The sequence below is a fragment of the Tenrec ecaudatus genome, chromosome 6 (assembly GCF_050624435.1).
Source record: "Tenrec ecaudatus isolate mTenEca1 chromosome 6, mTenEca1.hap1, whole genome shotgun sequence".
Classification (NCBI taxonomy): Eukaryota; Metazoa; Chordata; class Mammalia; order Afrosoricida; family Tenrecidae; genus Tenrec; species Tenrec ecaudatus.
In genome coordinates, this window is record NC_134535.1 from 4,341,096 (window position 1) to 4,367,991 (window position 26,896).

General features: G+C 54.4%; 1 protein-coding gene and 1 non-coding gene across 2 annotated transcripts; both read right to left on the reverse strand.

The window, feature by feature from the left end:
* Window positions 1-26,896, reverse strand: TTC38 (tetratricopeptide repeat domain 38). The gene is made up of 14 exons (XM_075552649.1): window positions 26,827-26,896; window positions 25,900-25,977; window positions 20,250-20,331; window positions 19,295-19,466; window positions 18,039-18,212; window positions 16,956-17,031; window positions 12,446-12,565; window positions 10,508-10,567; window positions 7,955-7,993; window positions 6,664-6,745; window positions 4,148-4,313; window positions 3,674-3,833; window positions 3,356-3,429; window positions 1-1,479 (listed from the first exon to the last, which is right to left on the reverse strand). The coding sequence occupies exons 1-14, from the start codon at window positions 26,857-26,859 to the stop codon at window positions 1,386-1,388; spliced, it is 1,410 nt and encodes a 469-aa protein (XP_075408764.1). The 5' UTR covers window positions 26,860-26,896; the 3' UTR covers window positions 1-1,385.
* On the reverse strand, window positions 17,764-17,874 carry LOC142452055 (U6 spliceosomal RNA). Its single transcript, XR_012785119.1, has one exon. It is a non-coding gene; the product is annotated as a U6 spliceosomal RNA (small nuclear RNA).

Here is a 26,896-nt window from a genome sequence, read left to right on the forward strand (position 1 = left end):
TTCATTTATTTTTAATAAATCGTTTTATTGGGGCTCATACAACTCTTATCACAATCCATACATACATCAACTGTGTAAAGCACGTTTGTACATTCATTGCCCTCATCATTCTCAAAACATTTGCTTTCCACTTAAGCCCCTGGTATCAGCTCCTCATTTCTTCTCCTCCCTCCCAGCTTCCCTCTCCCTAATAAATCCTTGATAATTTATAAATTATGTTGTCATATCTTGCCCTGTCTGACGTCTCCCCTCACTCACTTTTCTGTAGTCCATCCCCCAGGGAAGAGGTCAAATGTAGATTCTTGTAATCAGTTCCCCCTTTCCAACCCACCCTCCCTCTACATTCCCAGTATTGCCACTCACACCACTTGTCCTGAAAGTATCATCCGCCCTGGATTCCCTGTGTTTCCAGTTCCTATCTGTGCCAGTGTACATCCATTGGTCTAGTCAGACTTACAAGGTAGAATTCAGATCATGATAGTGGGGGGGGGGGAGGAAGCAATAGAGGAAAGTTGTATTTTTCATCGTTGCTACATCGCACCCTGACTGGCTCATCTCCTCCTGGAGACCCTTCTGTAAGGGGATGTCCAGTGTCCTACAAATGGCTTTGGGTCTCTACTCTGCACTCACCCTCGTTTACAATAATATAATTTTTTGTTCTTTGATGCTTGATACCTGATCCCTTCAACACCTCATGATCACACAGGCTGATGTGCTTCTTCCATGTGGGCTTTGTTGCTTCTGAGCTAGATAGATGCTTGTTTACCTTGAAGCCTTTAAGACCCCAGACGCTATATCTTTTGATAGCCGGGCACCATCAGCTTTCTTCACCACATTTGGTTGTTCACCCGCTTCGTCTTCAGCTGTTTTTTCAGGAAGGTGAGCATCATAAAATGCCAATTTAATAGAAGAAAGTATTCTTGCATTGAGAGTACTTGAGTGAAGGCCCAATGTTTTGCAACCTTAATACTAAACCTATAAATAGATGCACATAGATCTATTTCCCATCCTCATATATAAATATACTTGCATATATGCATGTCTTTATCTAGACCTCTATAAGTTCCCTCTGGCTCCCAGTTCTTTCCTCTATTTCCTTGGACTTTCCTCCTGTCCCACTATCATGTTCAGCCCCCACCAGGGAAACACAATTTGTAAGGCAGATTAAGGTGTGCACTCTGACACCTGCACACCGATCAGAGGACGTGCCTGAATCACAAGTCAAAGTCATTGGTGTCCCCTTTTGTTGTCAGGCCTGGTGTAGACAGGCTCACCCACTGGCAGCTCCGGGGACCCCAGCTGGCTTCCAGCACCACCACCTGATAGGGCTGTGCCTTTACCAGCCCAGGGAGGGTTCCCGGGAGGGTGAAGGCCGTCAGGCCCGGTCACTGCAGGAGGTGGCGCGCAGCTGCCTTACGAATGAGCCGCTCCGTCAGGGGCGAGCCAGGCTTCAAGGCATCGCGCTCCATCAGAAGGCTCCTGTGGAGACAGGCAGGGGTTCTATTGGGGAACCTTCTGGAAGTCAGGGATGGAGTGGGCCTCAGCCACAAGGCAGGATGCTTGGCAAGATCAGGGCAGGCCTGAAAACAAGACACTGCTTCTGTGGTTGCTGGAGGGATGGAGGGAGTCCCCCACCATGAGAGGACAGGAGAACAGGCAACAACGCAGAGAGGAGAACCAGGTGCAGGTGGGAGCCTTGGGGCGGGGGGGGGGGGGGAGGTAGGTGGGGTCGAAGCCAGTCTTCCAGAACACAGATGCCACCCTCTGCAGGCAGGAGTGTGACCAGGACATCCACTTCCTGAGTTAGGTTTTGGGCTGCTGATCACAAGGTCGGCAGTTCAAACTACCAGCTGCTTCGGGGTGGCGGGGGGGGGGGGAATGGAAGGGAAGGGGGAAGCTGAGGCAGGCTGCTCCCATAAAGACTGACAGCCTGGGAGACCCTTTAAACAGTGGTCCTCAACCTTCCTCATGCCGCACCCCTTTCATACAGTTCCTTATGTGGTGGTGACCCCCAACCATAGCATTATTTTTGTTGCTACTTCATCACTGTCATTTCGTTACTGTGATGAATCGAGCGACCCCTGGGAAAGGGTCGTTTGACCCCCAAAGGGGTGGGGACTCATAGGTTGAGAATTGCTGCTTTATCGGGTAGCTCTGAGTCAGAATCGGGTCAACGGCAGTGGGTTTGGTTCTTAAGGGCAGGAGACCCATGACTTCAGGGAGCGGGGTCTGCCTCAGTGAAGGCGGGGCAGGGTCTCAGGGCTCCACCTCTCTCTGTGACTGTCACGGTAGGCAGGGGGGCTGTGATCTGGCTAGAGGGTTAAAAACCCAAGTTTAAAACAAGAAAATAGAGATACAAAAGCCAAGGTCACACAAACAGTTGCTACTGAGTAGCCAGCAGCCCTGTGTGCAGAGTGAGCTGAGCTCCAGAGGGTTTCAGTGGGGGAGACTTAGAACCAGGTCAACAGGCCTCTCTCAGGAGGTGACTGTCAATCACTCACTCACCTCTGCTATGGAGTTGATGGCCCTGGGACAGCCCAGAGTGTCAGCTGTGGGTCCTTAGGAGGTGCCTGCCTCTGAGGCAAGAACTCAGTACTTCCACCCAGGGGCTGTCTGAGGCAAGTTCCCATACAATGACCAGGCCCAGGCAGGATGTTGTGGGGCTGCCCACCTTGGAAGCTGGAGGGGAGGTGGGTGGTTGTTCTGCCCTGTGCATTGAGGTGGGGTTTAGAGGGAGCACCCCGTCACCCCCACAAGCACAGGCTGAGGGGAGGAGTGGACTCTGGCGCATGGGCAGTAGTGGGATGGGCTGTCTAGAGGTGCAGTGGGGACACTGGGGTCAAGCAAGGATGGTATCGTCACAGCACCATGCACTCCTGCCAGGTACGGACAAGCTGGGGAAAGGGGTGGGATGGTGACAGGCCTTTTCCTGATCTGTCCCGCTCTACCGCTGTCCCCGCCCAACAGGACCTGACCTTGACTCTCACAAGGCGCACCCATCAATACCATAACCGCAGGCCAGCAGTTCAAAACCACCAGCCACTGCTTCCCTGTGCTGTTGAGTCTCGGTTGGTTGGCATCAACTTCATGGCGGGGAGTTCGGTTTCGGTTTTGGTGGGACTCAGGGCTTAGGCCCTGCAGATAAGCCCCCTGAGGCAGGGCTTCCCCACTGCCGACAGAAAGGGAACTCAGGCCTGGAGAGTGCCCGAGTTTGGAGCAGAGTCGCTCAGCACCGCCCAGATGCAGAGTGGGCAGGGCTGGGTGGTGGGCAGAGGCTGCGTCAACAAGGAGAAGGGGAACCCACATGGCTTGTAGCTCAGTGGGAGAGGCCTGAGCCCCCAGGAGGCCAACTCACCTCGCCAGGTTCCGGTAGCCACTGGAGGTACAGTTCAAGGCCGCGTGAATCAACAGCTGATTGAAGACATCGCGCTGAAAAAGCCCAACCCTCTGATGACCAGGTGGGCCCCTCGCAGGCCTGCCCATCCCTAAGGGAGATGGGGTGCCGTGCCCTCCTCACCCCCAAGTTCACAGGTCTAGATGTGCACCCAAACCTCAGGTGAGGATGTGGACCAAAGCAGGGGCTGGACCCATAGGGGTTGGGCCCATTCTGTGTGTGTGTAAAGGGGAGAGGCCTTCTATGGACATGACAGCCACACCCCTGCAGGGAGCCCACCTGGGCATTGCTGCCTCCGATCTCGGTGATCTGGTATCTGATAGGCAGGAGCAGGTCCACGGCACGGTCCATGTTCCCACTCTCAGCCTCCACCAGGGCCTGGCACAGCGGAATCCCCACCTTGCGGGCCAAGTGATGTTGGCAGTTCTCCCCAGGGGATCTGCCGAAGAGAGGGTAGTCCTCAACCCTGGGCGGCCCCCACACCACCCTGTCCACCCACTGATTCCAGCTTCCTGCAGGCCCCAGGCACAGTGCCCAACACACAGTGGGTGCTTTCAGAGGGTGGGATGACAGAAGGGGGAGTGAGCTCTGAATTCAAACCAGGGCTACCCCTGGCTCTGGCCCTGGCAGGACAGTGGACTGGGGACCATTCCTGCTGCCCATAGGCCCCCAGGCTGCCACCCCACACCCTGGGACAACATAGCATTGAGCAGGCCTAGGGAGCCCCCAGAAGTGCCCCAGCCCCCTGCGTACTCGCTGGCCTCCTGCAGAGTGGAGAGCAGCTCCTGTGTTGTCCGGGTGTCCTGGGCCCCCAGGGAGGCCATGAGGAAGTGAGCATCATTGAACAGCAAGATGTGGTCACGGCTGTGTTTCTGCGTCACGGGCAGCATGTCCTGCCAGCGCCTGCCTACTGGCACGCCTGAGGACATCAGAAGGAGACCCAGGCTTCAGGGAGCTCTCGGCACTGCCCCATACCACCTCTACCTCTCTGTCCATCTGTCCTGGTGACCTGTGCCCATGGTAGGCTGGGCGGGTGCCTGTTGGCCTATAGCGGCCACTCCCAGGCCAAGGTCTCCTGACTCCAGGAGGAAAAAATGCTGCAGGAGATCAGTTCTGTCTCAGCACCAGCTGGACACTCCGCCCTTCCCCTGAGCCAGAGGCCATGGCACTGCAGACCAGCCTCGGGCCTGAGGCCTCCCTCACTGCGACCTGTTGACTACTAACCCAGGGTTTCCTCACAACCTGTTCAGGGTGCCTGCTGTCAGCTCAGGGCGACTCCTGGTTCTGAGCCTCTGGGGGTCCCTCTCCTCCCAGTGGTAAACTCAGATATCCCTAACTTCTGACCTGTCAGCTGCCATCATTCCCAAACCACACTCAACCATCCGGTCCTTTCCGACTCAGAGACCCCATTTGGTACTTCACTGGAGGGTCCCTGGATCTCAGAGAAAGGCTCTACTTCTGAATGTTTCATCAACCTGGAGCCCTCCCTGTTACAGCAGAAAGGGCACTCTCACAGACAAGCTGATCACCGGAAGGTTCCCTATGTGGACCGCCCATGACCCGAAGCACACACTCACTGGTCATGACCATCAGAGTCTCTCTCACCAACCAGGAAGCCCAACAACAACAACGAACAACAAGTATAAAAGACGAAATATGGTGAGTGAAGTCAAGCCCTTGATCCCACAATCCGAACGGGAAAATCCAGTCCCCTCGGCAAGCCCATGAATCCACATGAGAAATCCCTCACGGTGATGGGCCTGCGTGCAACCCCTGCCCCCCACCCCACCTCTACCACTATATCCTAACAGCCTCTCCCAGGAAATTAACTCAGTACATCCTCTGCAGTCCTCCAGGCTCTTCCATCTCTGCTCCACTCTCCCAGGCCGCCAGCTGTCCCCATCCTGCCTTCTGGAAGTTTCCCACTCTCCGGACATCTCCTGGTGGGCAGCTTCATGTTCACCATCATTCTCAATGCACCACATTTGACAACTGCTCTCAGGGCCCTCTTTACACAGGGAGGACGCGAGCCCACCCCTCCACCCTCCACCCCGCTTCTCAGAAGCTGCCCCTGCCTCTGAGTTTCGGGTCCCTGCCCCTTCTGCAGTCTTCCTCACACTTGCAATGGGATGGTCCAGGTTCAGCACGTCAGCTTCTAGAGCATTCCGGATAGCTTCAAGCTCTGTCCCTGCAGACCAGCCCCAGGCCCCTTCCTCTCCATCAGCTTCTGGGGTGTTTAATGAATGAGACACAAACTCCCTGTGCTCATCATCTCGGGGTTTCAGTTCAGCTGGGCCCTGGGAATTCTGGGCCTCAGCCTCCTTCCTCAGCCTGCCACAGAGGGGCCCTTCTCCCAGGCCACCCAGCCCTGTCCTCCCGTGAGGGCTCCGCTGGACTCTCCAGTGCTACCACCTCCAGCCTCCTCCTGTCCCCACTGACCACACCAACCCTCCCTCCGTCTGCCCTTCAAGGAGCCACTGACAGCTAGGTCCAGTGTGGCAGCCTGCCATGTTCACCACATGTAATGTCTGTTCCTTGTATCTGCCCGGCACTCTCCCACACATCCTGTCTCAACTTCACCTCACTAAAGAGCCTTCCCAGAACCCTCCGCAAGACCCAGGAATCCTCTGGCCTCACACTTCACCTCCACCACGGAGCCTTCCTGGAACCTGCCAAAGATACCACACATCCTCTGCCGTCACATTTCACCCACACAAGGGAAGCTTCTAAGAACTCTCCAGAAACAGCTCGCTGTGTTCTTGCTCAGGCCCTCAGAGTGCCCTGCCCAGGCTCCATCCCCACATGGCCCACTGGCCCCAGGGCCCCAGGCCTGTGTGTGTGGGTACAGACTTGGACATGCTGAGCCTGGGGAAGGGAAGAAGTCCCCCGGAGTCATGGCCAGCCCCATACCAACGCCCTGCAGAGCATGCGGTCCTGGCATGAGAAACCTCTCAGATTCCAGGGAGTTGAGAAACACTCACCTACTGTGTTCTAAGGCTGCGGCCAGGTGCCACCTGTACCTGCAGGGCAGGTGTGAGTATGGCAGGCCTCCCCTGGATACACAGCTTAAAGTCTGGTGAAGAGGGGAAGGGGAACTGGGGGAAAGGGAGGTGGTGTGTGTGGAGGGGGTGGTGATTAGTGCTAGCATGCCTGTCCTCCGGCCAGAGGCTCAGCCTGGCTGCTGTCTGGATGGGTTCTTGCTGTGCCCTTGGCCTGAGTTCTGTGGGAGTCGGGGCTGGGGTGGGGGGTGGGATCAGGGCTGGGGCTACCTTCCAGCTGCAGCCGGTAGAGCATGGAGCAACTGTCCACCACGTCCAGCATGGCGCCACTGGCCTGCAGGCTGGGCAAGATCTGGAAGACAAGGTCACCAGTGGCAGCGCCCAGGGAACAGAGATGAGTGGTCAGAGGGACAGCCATGCCTAGGGGACCCTGGCCCAGAGACGCCCTCAGCCAATGGGACCCACCTCCATGGTTCCCACCACATCCATATCAGGCCATGCGACCTCACCAGGGGCACCCAGGGGTGTGGAGCCTCGGCTAGGGTGGCTCTGACCTTGTTGCCGCCCAGCCCCAAGGCTCAACCCTCCAATGGACAGGGCTGCCTTCCACAGCACTGGACTGAGCAGTGCTCAGTGGGCCACCTGGTCTAGCCTTCTGGGCAGGTTTCACCCTTGGTCTCTGACAGCCCCAAAGGATTCCTTCCAGCAGGGTCCCTGCTGCAATGATCTTGAGTTTCCCACTGGGGTCCCCTGTGTCCAGGACATATGCCTCCTGTGAACAGCTAACACGCCAGGCACCTGACTGAAAGGCTGGTTCTTTGAGTCTCAGGGGAGCCTCAGGAAAAGGGGCTGGCAATGCACTTCCCAAAGATCCCCAAACTCAAACAAACTCCCTGACCTGGAGCTGATGCAGACTTATTGCGACTCTGTAGGACAGAGTAGAACTGCCACTGTGGGTGTCTGAGATTGGAAGTCTTTAGGCGAGGAGAACGTTCTGTTTGTCTGTCTCGGAGCGACTGGTGGTTTCAAACTGCTGGTCATGCAGTTGGTGAGCAGCCCAAAGCAGGAACCCACTAGGCCACCAGGGCTCCTTCAGCCACAGAAAACCCTGCGGGTGCACTTCTAGTCTGAGCCACACGGGGTCGTCAGGAGCAGGAGTCAGCTTGACAGCAACTGGTTGTCCTGGGTCTAGGGATCTCTGAAGTCATTAAGACGGGGGTTTTTATTCTCCTTGAAAGGAAGGCCAGTCACAGAGCAACTCTTAGTGAAGCAAACCAATCTAGAACATTCCTGAAAGTCGGAGACGGCCCACGTGGTCTAGTTGCATGTATAAATGGACCCACACCCATGGGGAAACAGAATCAGCCCACGACTGGCCGCCCCTGCTGGGTTTCAGCAGTGAGAGGGGCAACCCGGACCCAGGAGGCATTCCACAGGAGGCTTCCCCCCTTGGCCTCTGGAGGTTTGTTCTGGCTGGCCCTGCCCCTGGCCTCGGGCGTGGGATAAGCGAGGCTGTGCCTGCCCGGACCGGGACCGGGACCCAAGGAGGAGGTGGACTCACGTGGTTGTCATAAATGGTCAGCGCAGCCTCATGCTCCCCCTGGAAAGCAAAGGTCCTGGGGTTCATGTGTGTCGCTGTGAGGTGCGGTCAAGGGAGTGCCGACTCACAGCGACCGACGGACAACAGAATGCAGTGCTGCTGGCACAGCGACCGACGGACAACAGAATGCAGTGCTGCCGGCCCTGCGCCAGCCTCACGGTGGCCGCTGTGTGAGAGGCCATTGCTGCTGTCTCGGTGGCCGTCCATCTCGGAGGGCTGTCCTCTTTTCCACCAACCCTCTAATGTACCAAACACGGAATCTTTCTCCAGGGGCTGACTGCTCTCTCCTGAGACAAAGTCTTACCTTCCCTGCTCCTCGGGAGCATTTTGGCAGTATTTTTTTTTCCCCCAAGGGAATCTTTCCGCCATATCTTACTTCTTGGGAGTGGCTTGTGGGTTTGAACCACCACCTTGTGGTTCATAGCCCAGCGCTTAACCCCCTGCGGCACCAGGGCTCCTCTGAACATGAGTTGGCTCCTAGTTTTTCTCTGTGGTAAATAGCACTTTGGGAACCCCCTTGGTCCATGACACTTAGCCTCCTGGGATCCAACATTTTCAGGGGCCTTACAGCCCCTCAGGGCTGCTCCCTGGTGCGGTGGCTGCACTTACAGAGACAGGGGCAAGCCAATACGGCCTAGTGTTCTTCACAGACCACCGGGCGGCTCACCAAGTGCAGGCAGACAAATGCCCCCAGTCCAGAGAAGAGAGCTGCCAGTTACTGGTACTGCAGGGAAGACGCCCTGGTAGTGCGGAGGTTAAGTGCTCAGCGAGGTGGGCACTTGGAGCTCTGCAGGAGAGAGATCTGGCCATCTTCTCTGTGGCGGTGACGTCCAGGGCCACCCTCGGACAGTGCCACTCTGTCGCCCACAGGGCCTGGGAGGAGAATCTGGTCTGTGGCCCTGGCAGAGGGATTGCCGGGAGGCTCCCAAACCACCTGCGGCCTGCAGATGACACAGCCTTGCATGCTGAAAGTCAGCAGGTCTGGAAGCTCTTGCTCATGAGGATCCAGGCTGGCGGCCTGCAGGGTGGTTCGCAACTCCACATAAACCGAGCCTAAATCCGCTGCCCTGGACCAAGAAGTAACATCGTGCGAAATGGAGACAAGATTGAAGTGGGCAAGGGATTCGTCTTGCTTGTACCCACAATCAGGGCTCATGGAAGCAGCAGTCAGAAGACAGACCAGGCGCTGCACTGGGTCAGTCTGCTGCACTAGCCCTATCTAAAGTGTTGAACGATAAGGGTGTGACTTTGAGGACTAAGGGGCGCCGGACCCGAGCCAGGGTCTTTCCAAACACCTCATATGCAGGTAGAAGGTAGACACCGAGTAAGGAAGAGCAAAGAAGGGCTAATGTATTTAAATTATGGTGATAGCAAGGCTGATCGAATGCTGTGGGAAACTGAGGCATGGAAGAGCGTGGATGTGAGATCTTTAGTCTCACACTTAAGAAGCCTGGGAAGGGGCCAGGGTTCGGGGTGGAGAGAGGCCTATACACTTGTGAGTTAGAGATGAGTCCCAATCACATTCTCATAACTAAGACCAATCCCCAGAATATAATATCCTCCCATAATCATGCTACCTTTGAGTTACCTCTCACAAGCACACGGCTGACTGCTATCTGGCCGGCAGCTTTGTCTATAGAAGCAGACATGTTGCTATTGCTCTCCCTGCTCAGGGGACAGTCACTCCCCCTCACCTGCCCCCAGCACTAGTGTTAGGACACTCCCCCAATAACTCAGGGACCTCTAGGGCTAGGTTACAGCCTACTTTGTTACGTATGTGGTTACCTGTAATTTGGGGGGCTTGCATGCCCAAGACGATATAAGTTGACGTAAGAATACATTCTCTCTCTGTCCTGCTCAGCAGGACCTCGTTCCTGATGCCATGGAGGAGGGGAGCACCCCCAAATTTGTGTCTGTCTCTTACTTTCTTCCCTTCAATTACACAACCATCCCTTAGGCCCCATCCGGATGTGGGGCTGGGTCCCACGGAATGTACCATGGACTGCCAAAAAAGCAAACTGACCTGTCTTGGAAGAAGCAGACCCCGATTACTCTTTAGAACAGCGGTTTTCAATCTGAGGGTTGTGACCCTTTTGGGGGGGTCACCTGACTCTTTCACAGGGGTCTCCCGATTCATGACAGTAGCAAAATGACAGTGATGAAGTAGCAACGAAAATAATGTGATGGTTGGGGGGGAGGGGTCCCCACCACATGAGGCCCTGTATGAAAGGGTCATGGAAGGTGGAGAACCCCTGCTTTAGAAACAAGGATGGAGAGACTTTTTGTCATGTACCTTGGACGTGTTGTCAGGAGAGACCAGTCCCTGGAGAAGGACATTGTACTTGGTCGAGGGTCAAGGACAAAGTGAAAGACCCTTAAGGAGATGGACAGAAACAGGGCTACACCACCACCACCAGGCGCCAAGACGCCATGGAAGTGTGCAAACTCACAGTGCCACACCTCAGAGCACGGGGCTCGCGCCTGTTGTGCTGAGCTGCCCAGACCCCTCCTTACCTTTTCGATCAGGTATAATGCCCAGTGCCAGTAGTTATGGCAGGCCAGCATGTCGGCATCCTGGGGACAGAAGGGGGAGAGGAAAGTCTGACCACCTGTCAGAAAACAAATAAACAAACCAGCAAGCAAACACTGAATGCACGTATCTTTTTAATTGAGTTAAAAAGCACATCACATGCATCGAGCCATTGAAAGTGAGGCATTCAGTGGAATCTAGGCCACTCACAGGGTGTGGCTACCACCCTCTCTGGCTCCACAACATCTGTCCCTCAAAGGAGACCCCGTGCCCACTGGCAGTCACTCCCCACACTCCCTGCCTCTGGCCCCCGCCAACCTGCCCTGGGTGCCTGCGGATTTGCCTACTGTGGTTGCTGTTGTGTGTGTCACAGTGGATTCAGATTCCTGGTGGCCCCGGGTGACAGGACAGAACTGCTCAGAGGGCATTCGGAGCAGATGGCCAGGTCCTTCTCCAGAGGAGCTTCGGGGCAGGTTCAACCTGCCGGCCTTTCAGCTGGCAGCCAAGCACTTCATGGTGGGGGCCACCAGGGCTCCATCTACTGCCTGTCATTCTGAGCTGATGTGGAAGCCGTCGCTCTTGAGAGGGAAGGCAAAGAACAGTGACCCAGCAGCTGCTCTGGCAGGCAGTGACATTGACACCTGAATCTACCACGGAGGAACCTGAGGCTGGGAGGGTCCGCCACTCCTCTGTGCCAAGGGGCTCCTCAACTCTGCCTTCCTCGTGTGTAAGGCGGGGACGACGGATAAGGAAGCGTGTCACACTTGTTCCTGGGCTCCCTGGCTGCCAGGCAGTCAGCACACGCGGACAAGAACAGGAGCCAGGGACAGAAAGATGTCCACCCACGGCCGGGCTCCCCGAAGCGAAGCAGCCACCCAAACACGGCCTCCCTCTGACCCAACCCCATCTCCGTCCCGGGGATTGCCCCAAGTAACCCTTCTGTTATGAGTTGAGTTGAAATGTGTCCCCCAAGGGTATGCTGGCTCAGATACTCTGCTCCCCACTGGTCCAGAGCAAATGAGAAAGTAGGAAACCAGAGCTCCTAGGAGGTCACCCAGGGGTGGGGCAGGTCCCGACTCGACAAGAGTGGTGTCCTTGTAAGACAGGGTGGAGGGACTCAGCGCGGAGATGGCCATGCGGCAACGGAGAGACTCAGGATGAACCAGGTGCAGGTGGAACCTCCGGAACGTAGAAAAGACAAGAGCCTCACTGAGCACATGCCTCCTCCTGGCCGCAGACGTCTGGCCTCTGAAGCCCGAGACCGTCCCTTTCTGTTGTGTTACCTCTCCAGTGCTGACACTTACGTACAGCAGCCCTCGGGAACACGGGAACATTGGGCATTGAATCAGGAAGACCGAAGAAGAATCAATGCATTTGAACTGAGGTGCTGGAGAAGAACACTGAAAGCTCCACGGACTGCCAGAAGAACAACCAGAGCTGGCTTGGAAGAAGGACGGCCAGAGGGCTCCTTAGAGACAAGCCAGAGGGCTCCTTAGAGACTAGCACGATAAGACCTGTGGTCAGGAGAGACCAGTGCCCGTAGAAGGACCTCACGCTCGGTAAAGTGGATGGCCCTGGACCAGATGGACTGGCCCGGTGGCTGCAGCCATGGCCCAAGCATGGAGCGATGGTGAGGATGGCCCAGGACCGGGCAGTGTTCTGTTCTGCTGTATATAGGTTCGTATGGGTAGGCACTGACTTGATGGCACTGAGCCACAACAAAGCCTTCCAGCCAGTTCTAGAACCCCCTGCAAAGTGCTGACAGTGGTGGCCTCCGGGGGGCGAGGAGGACAGGTGGGAGAAAGAAACACCTCTAAGGAGTTCTCCAAGTTCCCCAAGAACCAAAGTGCACCCTGGAACTCCAGCCAGAGGGCCCCAGCTGAGCGCGACTCCCAGGCGGGTGACCCACCACGGGGCAGTACCTTCCAGTTGGGCTCTGAGCGCCGCATGAATTCCAGGCCATCCTTGATTTCCGCTCTCATTTCGTGGACATGGGCCACAGTGTGCACCGACCATGCATCCGTCGGGTTCACAGACAGAGCCTGCAGGGTGGGGAGCAGGGGGGCTGGGAGTGAGTGGGGATGGCGTGGGTTAGACAGGCGTGGAGAGCTTGGGAACCGGCCTCTCCCAGTCCCCATCGCAATAGTAAGAGCAGCCCCATAGGAACGGTAAGCGGGTGTTTGAAGGAGGGAAAGCTTCTAAGGTTGACTGGTGATGACTGTGCAGCTCTTTCTAATACATTGAAACCACTGAATTCTACGGTGTGTGAATTACATGCCAATTGGGCAGTTTTAAAACCTAAATACACAACAATAATGCAGCCACAACCAGCCCAGCCTCTAGTGCACCTGCATTCGCCAACCAGTCCTGAGATGCCGCCAAGGCAGGAGTTAATAGACCAAAGTCCAAACCCACCGCTGCTCGCTGGGGGGGAATGGCCCTCACCCCCACCCCCTGGGGATTGCAGGGAGAGGGTGCTCTGAGGAGGCTGGGAAGCTGCAGTGTGTGGTCCAGCCACTTGGGGTGCTGTTGCTCTGTGTGGGGTGGAGGTAGGGGCGGTCACTTGGGTCAGGCTGGATTTCCTGTGCACAGCAGTGAAGGGCAGGCTCTGAGCAAGAGGCCACCTCCAGTCACCTCCATGTCCCACAGCCCCACCCTAGATGTAAGCTCCCAGGACAAAGTACAAAGGCCCTGGCTGGTCTCAAGACCCCGGGATCCCGGCTTGTACGCCACTGACCCTTCCACCATCCACTCTGGTCTTTGACCCCCACCGATGTGCAGACAGCAGCCTCCTGAGCCCCAGGCCCTGGGATGGGAGACTATTTGCACCCAGGATGCCCAGGGTAGCTCCTCCAGCAGCCCTGAGCCTGGGAGCCCCCATCTTCTTGCTTAGTGATTGTCCGTGACATGCTGATGTTGGGGGGACAGCGCAGGACAGAGGGTCCTGAGGTGCGGAGAGGGATCCCATCCTGCCACTTTCTGCTCCCCAGGAAGTGGGCCTGCGCCTTTTGGCTGGTCCTTAGAGGGCCTGCCAAGGGTTGGTCACCAGAGACACCCTTGTCCAGAGTTCCCGGCTGTCTACCCCAGGAGGAGGGGGTGTGGGGGCAATGACCTAGAAGGATCCTCCTGGTGCCTGGGATCCCATGCCCAGCCACAACCCTGCACCTTGAGTCTGAGCTCCATCTCAGGGCTCTAAGCAGTTTCCAGACACACCCCACCGCCACCCCACCCACAGGGTGCAGTCTGCTGGAGGCCACCTACCACAAGGGCTGGGCACTGGGTGCTGGCAGGATGCTGGGAAGTCATTTCAACCTGAGGCTGCGCCCGAGGCAAGGCGTTTATGTAACATGCCCAGCAGTGACCAGAAGCTGGAATGGCCCTGTGCCCACCTGCCTACGGGTCTGGGGGAGATGAACACTGAGGGCAGCAAGCTGCATGTGGTGGCCGTGCCCAGAAGTGCTGGCACCACAGACAGAACCCGGAGTGAGGGCTCCGGGGCCGGGATGTGCATGGGAAACCCAACCCCGTGCTGCTCACACCCCGTACTGCTATGTCCTCCCGGATGGGGCTCTGGCAGGGCGAGGGGGATATACAGGGCAGCTACTGGAAGGGGCATGTCGCACACCTACCCCACGGCTCAGTGGGAGAAAAGACCTGGCGGTCTGCCCCATAGAGATGAAAACCCCAAACCAACCAATGGACCCCAAACCCACTGCCATCAAGTCTATTTCTACTCCTGAGACACCCTATAGGACAGAGAGACTCCCTAGGGATTCCAGACTGAGTCTTTAAGGGAGCAGGCTGACTCCTCTTTCTCCTGAGCAGTGGTTGTTTGGGCTTCGAACTGCCAACCTTTCAGTGAGCAGCCTGCAGGTAACCCCCTGTCCCACAAGGCTCCTTCTGTGATGCTTGCAGACTAGAGCATCCCAGGGAACCAGGAGCACCAGCTGATGGTCCATAAGCCCTGCTGATAGCTCCCAAAGGGATCACAATAGGAGGTCCCAGGCAGAGCAGAAGAAAAATGGGGAACAAAGCTCAAGGTCGCAATCGAAGGACCAAGCTTACTGGTCAGAGAGGGGCTGGTAGAAGCCCCGAGATGATGGGCCTGAGTCACCCTGTGGCTCAAAGGACCAGCAGGCCTGTAAGGTGAAGAAGAATCCCAAAGAGGCTCATAGCAGTCGGCCACGATCGATCGGCAGCATTTGTCCCGGGAGAAAGCTCAGCCAGGCAAGTAGGGATGGGTGAGAAGGACAAGGGGACCTCGTGAGGAACTGGCAGGAAGTGGAACGAGGGTCATGACACAAATCAGAATGTGCAGGAAGCGCTGAATGGGAAACCGGTTAGCCCTGCAAGCGTTCACCCCTCATGATTTACAAGAAACGAAGGATGGAAGGAAACGAGGGAGAGAGAGAGAGAAAGTTAAGAAGAAAAAGATACACCCTAGAGCAGGGGTGCTCAATACGTCGATCGTGATCTACTAGTCCATCAGAAATGTAGTCTGGGTGGATCGCATGGCACTGAAAAACAGACGTAAGCCTATCATGAATTCCGTCTCTTAACTGATATACAGCACAGCCAATCAGATGCAATCTTAGGTGTCAAATGCATGTGCAAACTACTGCGCTAGGTGCAGCAAAACTGACAGGCCTTTAAACCTTGTTTTTGTTTCTCTTAAACATAAGAAAGGGTATTAAGATGAGTAGGGGAGCTGGACTAAGTAAGAAGACACAAATGTCTCACTTTCACAGGGAATGGGAGATACTGACACTACAAGCTGACAGTCAGCTGAAGTCCAGAACACATGAACAGTTCTGGAACTTACTCCCAGAGGGAAAGTGCCCAAAGATGAGAAAATGTGCTACCTCCTTGACTGCATTATTCGGCTCTACTTATTTATGTGAATCAGCCCTTTCCCACATAAAGATTATTAAGTCCAAGTACCGTTCCACCAGGACTGATGTTCATTTGGAAGTGTGCCTGAGGCTGGCTGTCAGCAGCTACTGTCCGGACTGTGCATCCCTGGCTCATTCCATTCAGTGCAAGTCATCAGAGTAAATTCAGGTCATGACAAAAAATGTCCATAGTTAATTGTGCTGTGCAATATGGACTCATGCAGTTATGCAAGGTACATAAACATACACTGTACATCTAGAGAATCCTCAATGAATTTATGAATAAGTGTATTAAATAAACAGAAATCTATGTTTTGCATTTTTTTAGTTGGTAGGTCATTGACTTGGTCATTTAGTAAATAGCTCGCATGTTGGAAAGTGTGAGCGCCCCTGGTGTAGACAGTCACTCCCACTTTGTCCTGCAGGGTCACTCCAAGTGGGAATTGACCCAACATGTCCTGCCTGAGCTCTGTCTCTCCAGACAGGGGTGGTGGTCCAGGGAAAGGCCCACCCCCTCAGGAGGCCGCCCACTCAGGTCCACTGTGGTCATTATATCATCTGCTGTCAATTTGAGAGGATTAAGAGCGAAGGGGTGGAGTTTAGCCTGTCAATCTTGATGACCTCATTGGGGACACTAAGGAGATAAATAGCTCACTGGAGGTGGGATGCATACTCACTTCCTGGGACACATTGCAGCTGACAAGACACATGGATCTACCTTAGAGCCCTGAGCTGGAAAAGCCACGTGGAGACTCCTGCCAGCGCTGAGATGCTTACAACACCATTGGATCCATAAGACTTCCCACCCACTGGCCTGTGATCTTCCTGCATTCGGTGTCATTGCATGTGTTGTGTGAGTCTGAAGAGGACTTTATAGATTGGTATCAGACGGATGGGCTAATATCAGACTTATGGACTTGATCGGGGCTGGGATGTTTTCTCAATATTCAATTGCTTTAGTATATCAAGCTCTTTCTGATACCCATAGGAGTGTTTATGAATTTTGTTTCTCTAGTCTACCCAGACTAGCACAACCACCCAGAGCCATGACCTCACTGCCTGGACTTCCGGTACTTTTGGCGACACCTGGAAACCTAGAGTTTGAGCAGGAAGGCTCCACAGTCACCCGTTAGCCTCCATAAGAGAGGCCTTTCCCACAAAGCACGGGCTTGGGAGAGAATTGGGCACAATCCCAGGGCTGCCATGTTGTACACCCTAAGCCTCATCCCCACATCGAGCACCATGGGCAATAACACCGTCTGCTGTCCCATGTGGCTCTGACAACTCTGGGAAGGCCATGAGGGTGGGGGTGGGGCACGAGTGACAAGTGCTGCTTGGATACACGGTAGCTACCCAGTCCACACAGAAGAGGACTGCATGTGAACACAGCCTCCCAGATCACTGAGAGAATGAGGCCAGCGAAGGAAGAGGGCTGCGGGGGTCCCTCACAACCCAGATGGGGGACTCTCTTTTCCTCAGCCAAACCCAGATGGGATGGCCCCTCCTAGAAGGACAGGCATCTTGGGAAGGGTCCTCTCACCTCCTTGGCGAGCTTTTCTGCCTGATCGTAGAGGTTGGTTTCCATCAGTCCAAAAGAATAAATGCCTTTCACATAGCTGAAAACAGAAGAAATTTCCTTAGAAACGGAGCATGCACGGGATGGCATAGGCAGGGCAGCTATCCCGCCAGCCTGTCCCCGGGACACTGGAGCGAGTCCCAGTGTGAGCTGTGGACTTTAGTTAACCATAATGGGTCGGTCCTGGCAGAGGGTGGGGGCACAGAGGAAGATGGTCAAGGCGATGGATTGACCCGCGGACTGCAACCGTGGACTCACACACAACAACGGCTGTGAGGCCAGAGCAGTGGGTTCAACACTGGGCTGCTGACCAGAAGGTTTGCGGTTCAAACCCAGCAGCTGCTCTGCAGGAGAAAGATGAGTCTGTTTGCTGCTCTAAAAGCTCAGGGACCCCATGGGCATTTCTACTGGGTCCTGCAGGGGTCGCTGTGTGTTGAAATGGACTTGGTGGCAGTGCCCAAATAGGATCATTAACATGGACAACTGGAAGGTCAGGCAAGAGGTATAGAGGATAGTGGGCTTATGTGAACTCTGACAGGAGGGTGAGGCTCCTCACACAAACAGATGACGCCCACCCCCATCACTGTCCCTGAGTCATTCCTGGAGAGATGGCTGGGTCAGCCCGTGTCCCCTGTGTGCGTTTCCAACAGCGACAAACAAAGTACGTGATTTTAACCTCCCTGGTGGTCTCATTATGTCAGGAATTTTGTACCCAAAGCAGTACATTGTTTTGCATAAAATTTGTTGTTTTATATTGTAGGCCTGTAATTCTTTTTTTATGGAATGCTTCACGAATTTGCGTGTCATCCTTGCGCAGGGGCCATGCTAATCTTCTCTGTATCGTTCCAATTTTTTTTAGTATATGTGCTGCCGAAGCGAGCACAAGGCCTGTAATTCTTAAGAAATTACTCATTTTACTCTCTCTAGTAGGCATTCCAGGTATGCTAAGCTTCTTCTGACAGTTAACATTTACCCCAAGCCACCCATGGATTACCGCCAGGGTTAATGGAAAGAAAGAGGAGTGTGTGATTCCTGGCTGCCACACACCTGCTGAGGGGCATGTCCGGGGTCCAGAAGGGGTAAACACGAGCAGCAGAGTCTCTCATCTGCTGCTGGAGGCCCAGGTAGAAGTAGGCGTCGTGGGAGAACTTCAGGGCCAGCATGTCTGTCGGGTGGTCTCTGAGGATTGCTTCCCACAGGTTGCAGGCTCCGAGGAAGTCCCTGGGACCAGAGAGGTGTTGGCCACACTGAGCACAGCGGGTACACACACGTACATTCATACAACATGTAACACCAAACACTCATGTAACAGGTAACACCCACAATCCACAAAAACATGTAACATGTACACACACAAATATATATAACACATGCGCACACAAACATACAACAGAACATACAGAACACATAACACAACACAGAAACATACAACACACACATATACAAACACAGTACATACACAAAAACAAACATGTACACATATAGCATACATACACACAAACACATATCACACATATACAAACAACACACATACAGGCACATGAAAATACATACACATACATATGCAAGCACAAAAATATGCACACATATATCACACACAATATACATACATACAACATATGCAACAAATACAACACTCATACCTACACATGCATGCACACACACCTACACATACATGCACACACACACACACACACACACGGCGGCAGAGGAACAGCACTCTGTCTTGCCAGTGCCACTCCACTGTCCCAGGCTCACTGTGAGTCAGGGCTGACTGACGTGAGGGCAATGGGACATTAGGTGGGGATCAGAGAATGGAAAGCCCAGAGGGAAATTCAACTCTGATTCAGGTCACAAACTGGTTTAACAAGTGTTGCACATCCTGCCTGTGACCTGACCCCTCAGCAGGAGCAGGAATTGCACTCTGGAGCAGCCTGCCTGCCTGGCCCTGGCTGGGACCCTCTGACCAGGCCGTTCAGCTCCCTGAGAATCAGAGGGATCCCATAGGGCAGGTACCATGTTGGGGACAACAATGTGGGGACAGAGGGAGGATGACTAGCTTGCGCCATGGGCTGCTTCCTCCCTGCTATCTGCTGTGCACGGCTGGGGTGTGAAGGAAACACAAGGTGGCAGAATGGAACAGGAAGGTGTTGTGAAGTGCTTCTTGAGACTTGGAGCAGCCAGCAGCTTCCTTGGCAGACGGGCACCACAGGAACAAAGTGGCAGGAGGCAGGATGTGCCCCTGAGGGAGGCGCCTCACAGCGTGGTCCCCCACCACCCCTCCGGCCCAGGGGGCCTCGCACCCCTTGGCGAAGGTCTCCACCGCAGACACGTGCAGCCGCTCCCTTGGGGTCAGTGGCTGGGCCTGAGAATTCTCCACCATCATCTTCAGGTTCCGGGCCAGCTCTGGGTCCAGCTGCACGGAGGTCCCGGTGCCGATCAGGAGGAGGCCGTTGGAGATGACCTGGCCCATGGCTGGCAGCCAGGTGGGAAACAGCTGGTGACTGCGGGTGACCCTCTTCCAAGAGCCCAGCACGTCCCTCCAGTCATCAAGCACGCAGAGGGAACAGACACGCAGAGGCAGTCCCCCACCCCCACCCCAGTATCTACTCAGACATCAGTGCTCCCCAGAGGTCCATGCAGTCCAGGATCCTGCCTCTGGGTTCCCAGCCCCCACCTCCCCTTCCAGGGGGCAGCAGGAGGGGCGGCCTGGAGGTTCTCATTGGGGTCTCTAGCACTAGCCAGTATTGTCCACCGGATGGGCACTGGGCCTGGCAGTGGTCCCCGGTGGCTGCTGTGGGGGGTGGAGCCCCCTGTAGTCTTCCTGCAGGTGTGCAGGGACCAGGGCAAGGTGCATGTTAGGATTTGGACCTCAGCTGCTAGTCCAGGGATCAAGACTCAGGACCCAGCTTCTGACCCGAGGCTTCGGGTCTGCTTCCCTACCTGAGCTACCACTCCCCAACCCCATCACAGGTTCCTTCTGTCCACTGCCCTTACTAGCCTCCTGCCCTCTGCAGTGCGCTGTTGAGGAAGGGTCCCTGTTTCCCTGTCCCCCTCATCAATCAGCCCTCCCAAGCTCAGCGCCTTGCTCCATGCTGTTGCTACCAAGCTGTACCAAATGAACTGGGCTGCGTCCCCCCCCCAGGCCCACTGCTCCCCTGAGGGCCTCCCCCTGCCCCTGCCCAACCTGGATGGGCTGGCAGCTTGACCAGGAACAAGAGAAGGTCCAGGTGCTGACCCAGGAGTGCCTTTACTCACCGAAGGTCGGGTCTGCTGCTTTGAGCTTTTCCAGGCTGCCCTCCAGGCCACCAAGACTCTTGTCATTGGTCCACTTGACATACTGGGGGGACAGATCAAGCACAGCTGTCCTCCAGGAGGCCTTAGCTTCTGTTAATTAAGGCATGCAACTAAACCTACACTCGGCTTCCTTTCCAGAACAGAGTCTTGTCTGGACTCGAACCCCAAAAGTGCATAACTGGGTCCCCCTCACAGCTTACGACAGAAGAATGTGTGCATACGTGGCTGTTATCAGGTGCCCTCTGGTGGCTTCTGACCCCTAGTGACCCTGTGCGCAACAGAACCAAACACTGTCTCGTCCAGAGTCATCCTCACCCTTGTTAAGTGTGAAGCTGTTGAAGTCATTCATGCTTCTTGGACCCACAGTGGAACCCTGGTGGCGTTGTGGTTACCCATTGGGCTGTGACCCGCAAGGTTGGCAGTTCGCAACCACCAAAGGCTCTCCAGGAGAAAAATAGGGCTTTCTACTCCTGTAACCAATTACAGTCTCTGAACCTGACAGGGGGTGCTGTGAGTTAGCCTGGACCCCATGGCAGAGAAAGCTGAGTCCAAAAACCATTCCTTCTTGCTCGGGATGAAGCCGGATTTCCAAGGAATGAAACCTCAGAAGGAGGTGGCCTGCTACACAAGGCCAGTCCTATGGGGTCCTTGAAACTAGGGACAAGGCAGGGACCACAGTGGGGAGAGTCCTATGTGTCATGGACTGAATGGTGCAACCCATAAAGATATGCTGGTCCTCTAACTGTAGCGGCCTGAGGTGACCTGCCAAAATGGTTCGCTACTCGCTTGACCCAGAAAACTCTACAAAATCCTGCAAATCAAGAGGGTCGAACCTCCGGGTCCACTTCAAGAACACCCGTGAAACTGCCCAGGCCATCAAAGGCATGCACATCCGGAAAGCCACCAAATCCTTGAAAGACGTCACTCTGCAGAAGTGTTACTATGTTGCAATGGTGACGTTGGTAGGTGTGCCTGGGCCAAACAGTGGGGCTGGACCCAGGGTCGGTGGCCCAAAAAGAGTGCTGAATTTTTGTTTCACGTGCTTAAAAATGCAGAAAGCCGCCAGATTCATGGAGCTCACGGTCGGATCAACCCATCCATGAGCCCCCCCGCCACATTGAGACGATCCTGACTGAGAAGGAACAGATCGTTCCCGAACCGGAAGAGGAGGTTGCACAGAAGAAAAAGATTTCCCAGAAAAAAAGTGAAGAAACCAAAACTCATGGCTCAGGAATAAATTACGCTTAAAATAATAAAAGCTAAAGCAGGAAAAAAGAAGACATGCTGAGGTCCTAACTCCTGGCTCTAGGAAATGTGGCCTACCTTGTAAATACGGCCTTTGGACAGGGTGCCTGGCAATGTGAGGTCCTACTGAGGGTGGGCTGGGTCCTGATCCCATGTCCGTGGTGTGTTTTTAAAGGAGAGAACAGACACAGGAATGAAATCATTGAGGCGGGGGAAGACCTTGTCTCAAGACGCATCTACAAGCCGAGGAAGACAAGAACTGCCAAGAACCTCCTGGAGCTCCCAGGAACCGGAAGACACAAAGAAGTCCCTTCCCCCAGAGTCCACAGGGAGCGTGGCCCTGCGAGATTCCGGGGCCCCAGCCCCCAGCCTCCAGAATGGAGGAGGAGAGTCACAGATTGGGGGTCCACCCACAGTGTATGGCCTTTTCAAAGCAGCAGTCCTTGGAAGAAGAGGCTTTCGCTGGCACTGGGGCAGGAGGACAGGGGAGAACTGCCCCAGTGGGCTTCTAAGACTAGAGAGCAGTGGCAGCCACTGAAAACCCTTTGGACTGCAGTTCCACTGGCCAACACAGGGGGCTCCTGAGTCAGAATTCACTCCACAGGGACGGCTTCTGTGTGGTGTACAGACCCGGAATGGCCAGTTAGCTGCACCGCAGCTTTCTTGAGTGTCGCTACACTATCTCTTCAATGAACCAGGGTAGAGTGAAAAAACTTCTAAAGAATGATACAAATAAATGAATGGCCACCTTCCAAAAAAGTAACAATATAATCACCTATCTTGCTATGCCTTGGTTTTTGGTGCATATTATTATCTCTACAGATCTATCTAGATATGATAGGCTGGATGAACAGTCTGGAGGAGAAAACAACAGGGCCAATGGTTCTGGGGGGACACGGGAGAGGCGGAGGCGGGGGTAAGGAGGTGGTCCTGACCAAACCAGGGACAGGGAAGCAACAAGTGATCCAAAATTAGTGGCAAGGAGGGTGTGAGGCCTGTTCGGGATTCATCAAGGGCAACGTAACCAAGATAAATTACTGAAATGCAAATGAAGGCTGAGCATGATAAAGGGACAAGAGGAAAGTAAAAGGAAATAGAGGAAAGAACTAGGTGACAAAGGGTATTTATAGAGGTCTAAATACTGGCATGTACATATGTAAATATATTTATATAAGAGGGTGGGGAAATAGATCTACATGCATATATTTATAGGTTTAGTACTAAGGCAGCAGATGGGCATTGGGCCTCCACTCAAGTACTTATTCAATGCAAGAACACGTTGTATTAAATTGGCATTTCATGATGCACACCTTCCTGACCCGACTGTTGAAGAAAAATATGTGCATAAGCAAATGTGGTGAAGAAAGCTGATGGTGCCCGGCTATCAAAAGAAATAGTGTCTGGGGTCTTAAAGGCTTGAAGATAAACAAACAGCCATCTAGCTCAGAAGCAAGAAAGCCCACATGGAAGAAGCACACCAGCCTGTGTGATCACGAGGTGTTGAAGGGATCAGGTATCAAGCATCAAAGAACAAAAATTATATCATTGTAAACGAGGGAGAGTGCAGAGTGGAGACTCAAAGCCCATCAGTAGACAACTGGACACCCCCTTACTGAAGGGTTGTGGGGAGGAGATGAGCCAGACAGGGTGCAGGGTAGCAACGATGAAATATATAACTTTTCTCTAGTTCTTAAATGCTTCCTCCCCCCGCCACTATCATGATCCTAATTCTACCTTACAAATCTGGCTAGACCAGAGAATGTACATCGGTACAGATAGGAACTGGAAACACAGGGAATCCAGGACAGATGACCCCTTCAGGACCAGTGGTGAGAATGGCGATGCCTGGAGGGTGGAGGGAATGTGGGGTGGAAAGGGGGAACCGATTATAAGAATCTACATATAGCCTTCTCCCTGGGGGAGGGACAGCAGAGAAGAGGGCCCGGGTCGACGTCAGACAATGTAACATATGACAAAATAATAATAATGTATGAATTACGAAGGGTTCATGAGGGAGGGGGGAGTGGAGGGGGGGGGAATGAGGAGCTGATATTAAGGGTTCAAGTGAAAGGCAAATGTTTTGAGATGATGATGGCAACAAATGTACATATGTGCTTGACACAATGGATGGATGGATGGATGTGATAAGAATTGTACAAACCCCCAATAAAATGATTTTTTAAATAATAAAATAAACTTATAAAACTGAAAGTAAGGAAGCCAATAATGATAAATACAAGAATGAAGAAAATGCAAAAAGAACCCACAATATAATAAAAAATTTTAAATAGCAGTCCTGGGAAACATCTACACAATTACCTCCTTATCCTTTAAAAAAGCACACTCCTGGGAAACCTCTGGAGTAGAACATTAGAAAGCAGTGCAAAGCTGAAAGACAGAGCCCTTCACCCTTCCATTTTGGAGAGTCGCAGGTGATGGCGCCGGGGTTTCCCGCCGGGCGGCTACCTGCAGGATCAGCAGCTGGAAACCAGCACAGCCTGAAGATCGTGAAAGTGCGTACTGTGGAGCCTTGAGGGCTGGGACTCGACGGGGTGTCCCGCCTTACACGGGTTCCTCTGCCTCAGGCAGCATGTGTCTCCCGATTTCTTCTTTTTCAGTGTGGTCGGGGAGGAAGCTGATGGGGCAAGTCTGCTTCCCATTCCACAATGACAGGCTTTCTGCTTGGTGGCGTTGGCAGGGAGGCCCACAATGGAACTACATTCTGCCTCTTCATCCCTGGAACCTCCCCCCCCCACCCCCACCGCCTTTCCATTCCTCTGACCTTTGTTTGGGGCCACTGCTGTCCTTGACCTCACGTGGCAGCCTGCACTGAGGAGCTCCTCTGGGTGTTATTCACCTGTCTATGGTTTAGCCATAGCCCAGGAGTCCTGGTGGTACAGTGGTTACTTGTTGGGCTGCTGCCTGCAAGGTCAGCAGTTCGACACCACCAGCCGCTCCTTGGGAGAAAGACAGTGCTTTCTATTCCTATAAAGAGTGACAGTCTCAGAAACTCACAGGGGCAGTTCTACCCTGTCTTGCAGGGTTGCTATGAGTTGGCATCAACTAGATGGTAGTGAGTTTTTTGTTCTGTTTTTTAATTGTTTGGCTGAAAGTGGATCCCTGGGGATGGTTCAGTTTCACATTTGAAGGAGGTCTAAAGGCTACAGGAGTGTCTACAAGTCCCTTATCAGACCAAGAAGTATGGTCTATTTGATTTTGAATTTTGTTCCGCATTTTCCCCCCTTCCTCTCCCTCCAGGACCCACTCTTGTGATTCCAGTCAGAGCCGTTGGCACTGCAGCAGCAGGGTACCTTCTAGTTCTTCTGGTCTCCAGAGCGTAGCGGCTACGGGGCAAGTGGTCTCTGGGCCCTTTAGACAAACTGCTTTACCTGCGTGTTTTCTTTCCTTCCTTCTTCTTTGCAGCAGAAGACCGACCACTGGTGGCACCTTAGATGGCCTCTCAGAAGCGTCTAAGGTGCCAGTCGCTACTCATCCTTAAAGTAAGATGCAGAACGTTGCCTTTGCAGACGATGTTATGCCGGCTGACTAGTCCCCAGAGCCTCCAGTCCTAAGTCCCTGCGCCCAATGATTCATTTGCTCAAGGTGCTTGCTGATGGCTAAGAAGTGTTCCGACCTTTGCCCTTGGTATGCTCTACAACACCAGGGATGTGTTTACAGCCCAAAAGATACCTACGTAGAAATATTCTGCGTAAAAATCCACAAGGGTCTATCCCATCCACAATCCCACATCTGTTTTAGCTTGCATGCCTCCAGGTGCAGGGTTGGGTATGAACAGCACGCACCTGGGTGGTGTTTGACTATGTGCACCTCCCGGGTTTTCCTTTGCCATTGGTCATCTTATACTGTCTTCCCACCCCCACCCCTTATTTATTTATTTATTGGTGGGGAGCATGCGTTGCTACTTAGGGGCAGGGAGAGAGATGAGGGCCCTCCATGAGATGGCTTGGCACGGTGGCTGCCACATGGGTGCAAACACAGGAACCCTTGTGCGGCTGGCGCAGGACCGGGCAGTGTTTTGTTCTGTTGTGCGGACGGTCACTGTGGGTCAGAACTGACTCGATGGCATCTAACAACAACTGCCACTGAATGGGCTCAGTTCCATGTGACCAAACAACTCGTTGTGGTCGAGCGGGCGGTGTCTGACTCCCGGAGACCCTGTAGAACTGGGCAGAACTGCCCCCACGGGTCCGAGGCTAGAATCTTTCTCCCCAAGAAGCGGCTGGTGAGCTAAACTGCTGGCTCTCAGTTGCCAAGGGCTGAATCCCTGTGCTAGCAGGGCTGCTTGTCACAAACCAGGGCTTCCGTAAAGGTCACCCAGGGCCACTGCTTCTGTGGGCTGGCGTACCTGGGTCAGCGTGGCATCATACAGTCTGCAGGCCTCATTGCTCGGAGTGGAGAGGGGGAGTCCAGCATCCTTCCAGGCCTGCAGGGATGAACATGAGCAAGACAAACATGCAGCCTGGTTCCAGCAGAGGTAAACACTGCCTGACCCTGGCTCTATGCCTTTCAATCAGAAACTGGAGTCAACTCCGGCCCATAGTGTCTACACCTCCCACACCTCCAGGTGCCTAATGGTTGTGCAGGTGTGACTACCAGTTCCTCAGGCCTGCAGTGCGGGTCTGGGACCCCAGCGAGTACATTCTCCCCTCTGCAGAATGGGGCTCATCACCTGGAGGGAAGGGACTAAGAGTCTGCTCAGGCAAAGCCCTTCAGGAGATGGGTGTGTCTGGTCTGATGCCTGGGACCCTTCCCCACAGTGAGGAAGTCTAAGGGGAGAAAGGGCAGGAGGAAGCTAGCCTTGCCCTGGATACTACCTAACTCCCCCGCCTCACCCCATTAGCTGTCCGCTTGGGCTGGAACCTTGCCAGGATTGCTCAATGCAATGGTGCTTTGGCACCCCGTCAGATGCCAGCTGGGATGGGTGTGGTGAGTGGCTGCAGTGCCCATGGGCAAGTGGCCCCTGAATTCCCTGTACCTCACCTGCAAAATGGGCGCAGCGTGGGCAGCTGATGCTGCTGGGTACCTGAACCCTCGCACACTCTGCCAGGCAGTGTTGCCAACAGGAGTCTTCAGAAGCGCCCCTGAAAGCCAAGCCTACCCCCAGCCCCACCCCCAGTCCCGGTCCCTTCGGAGCCTGCTGGCTGGGACGACGCTCACGCAGAGAATGCCCGAGCCCCACCGCGCACCCCAGCCACGTCCTCGGCTGGCACGCCAGGTTTGACCCCACGGATCGATCGCACGCCTGGCCGCAGGGCCGAGAGACCTCGCGTACCTGACAGTCCCGCAGAGACGAGGGCAGGGCCATGGCGCAGGCAGCTCCCCTGGTTCCAGTGGGCGGGCGC

What these genes read in the sequence shown, in the direction of transcription:
- TTC38 (XM_075552649.1), bottom strand. Translation starts at nt 26,859, where the DNA reads ATGGCCCTGCCCTCGTCTCTGCGGGACTGTCAG. An exon ending in ATGATGCCACGCTGACCCAG is followed by an intron (nt 20,332 to 25,899) that starts GTACGCCAGCCC and finishes CTGTCCCCCCAG; the next exon opens with TATGTCAAGTGGACCAATGA. An exon ending in AGCAGCAGACCCGACCTTCG is followed by an intron (nt 19,467 to 20,249) that starts GTGAGTAAAGGC and finishes CCTGGCTGCCAG; the next exon opens with CCATGGGCCAGGTCATCTCC.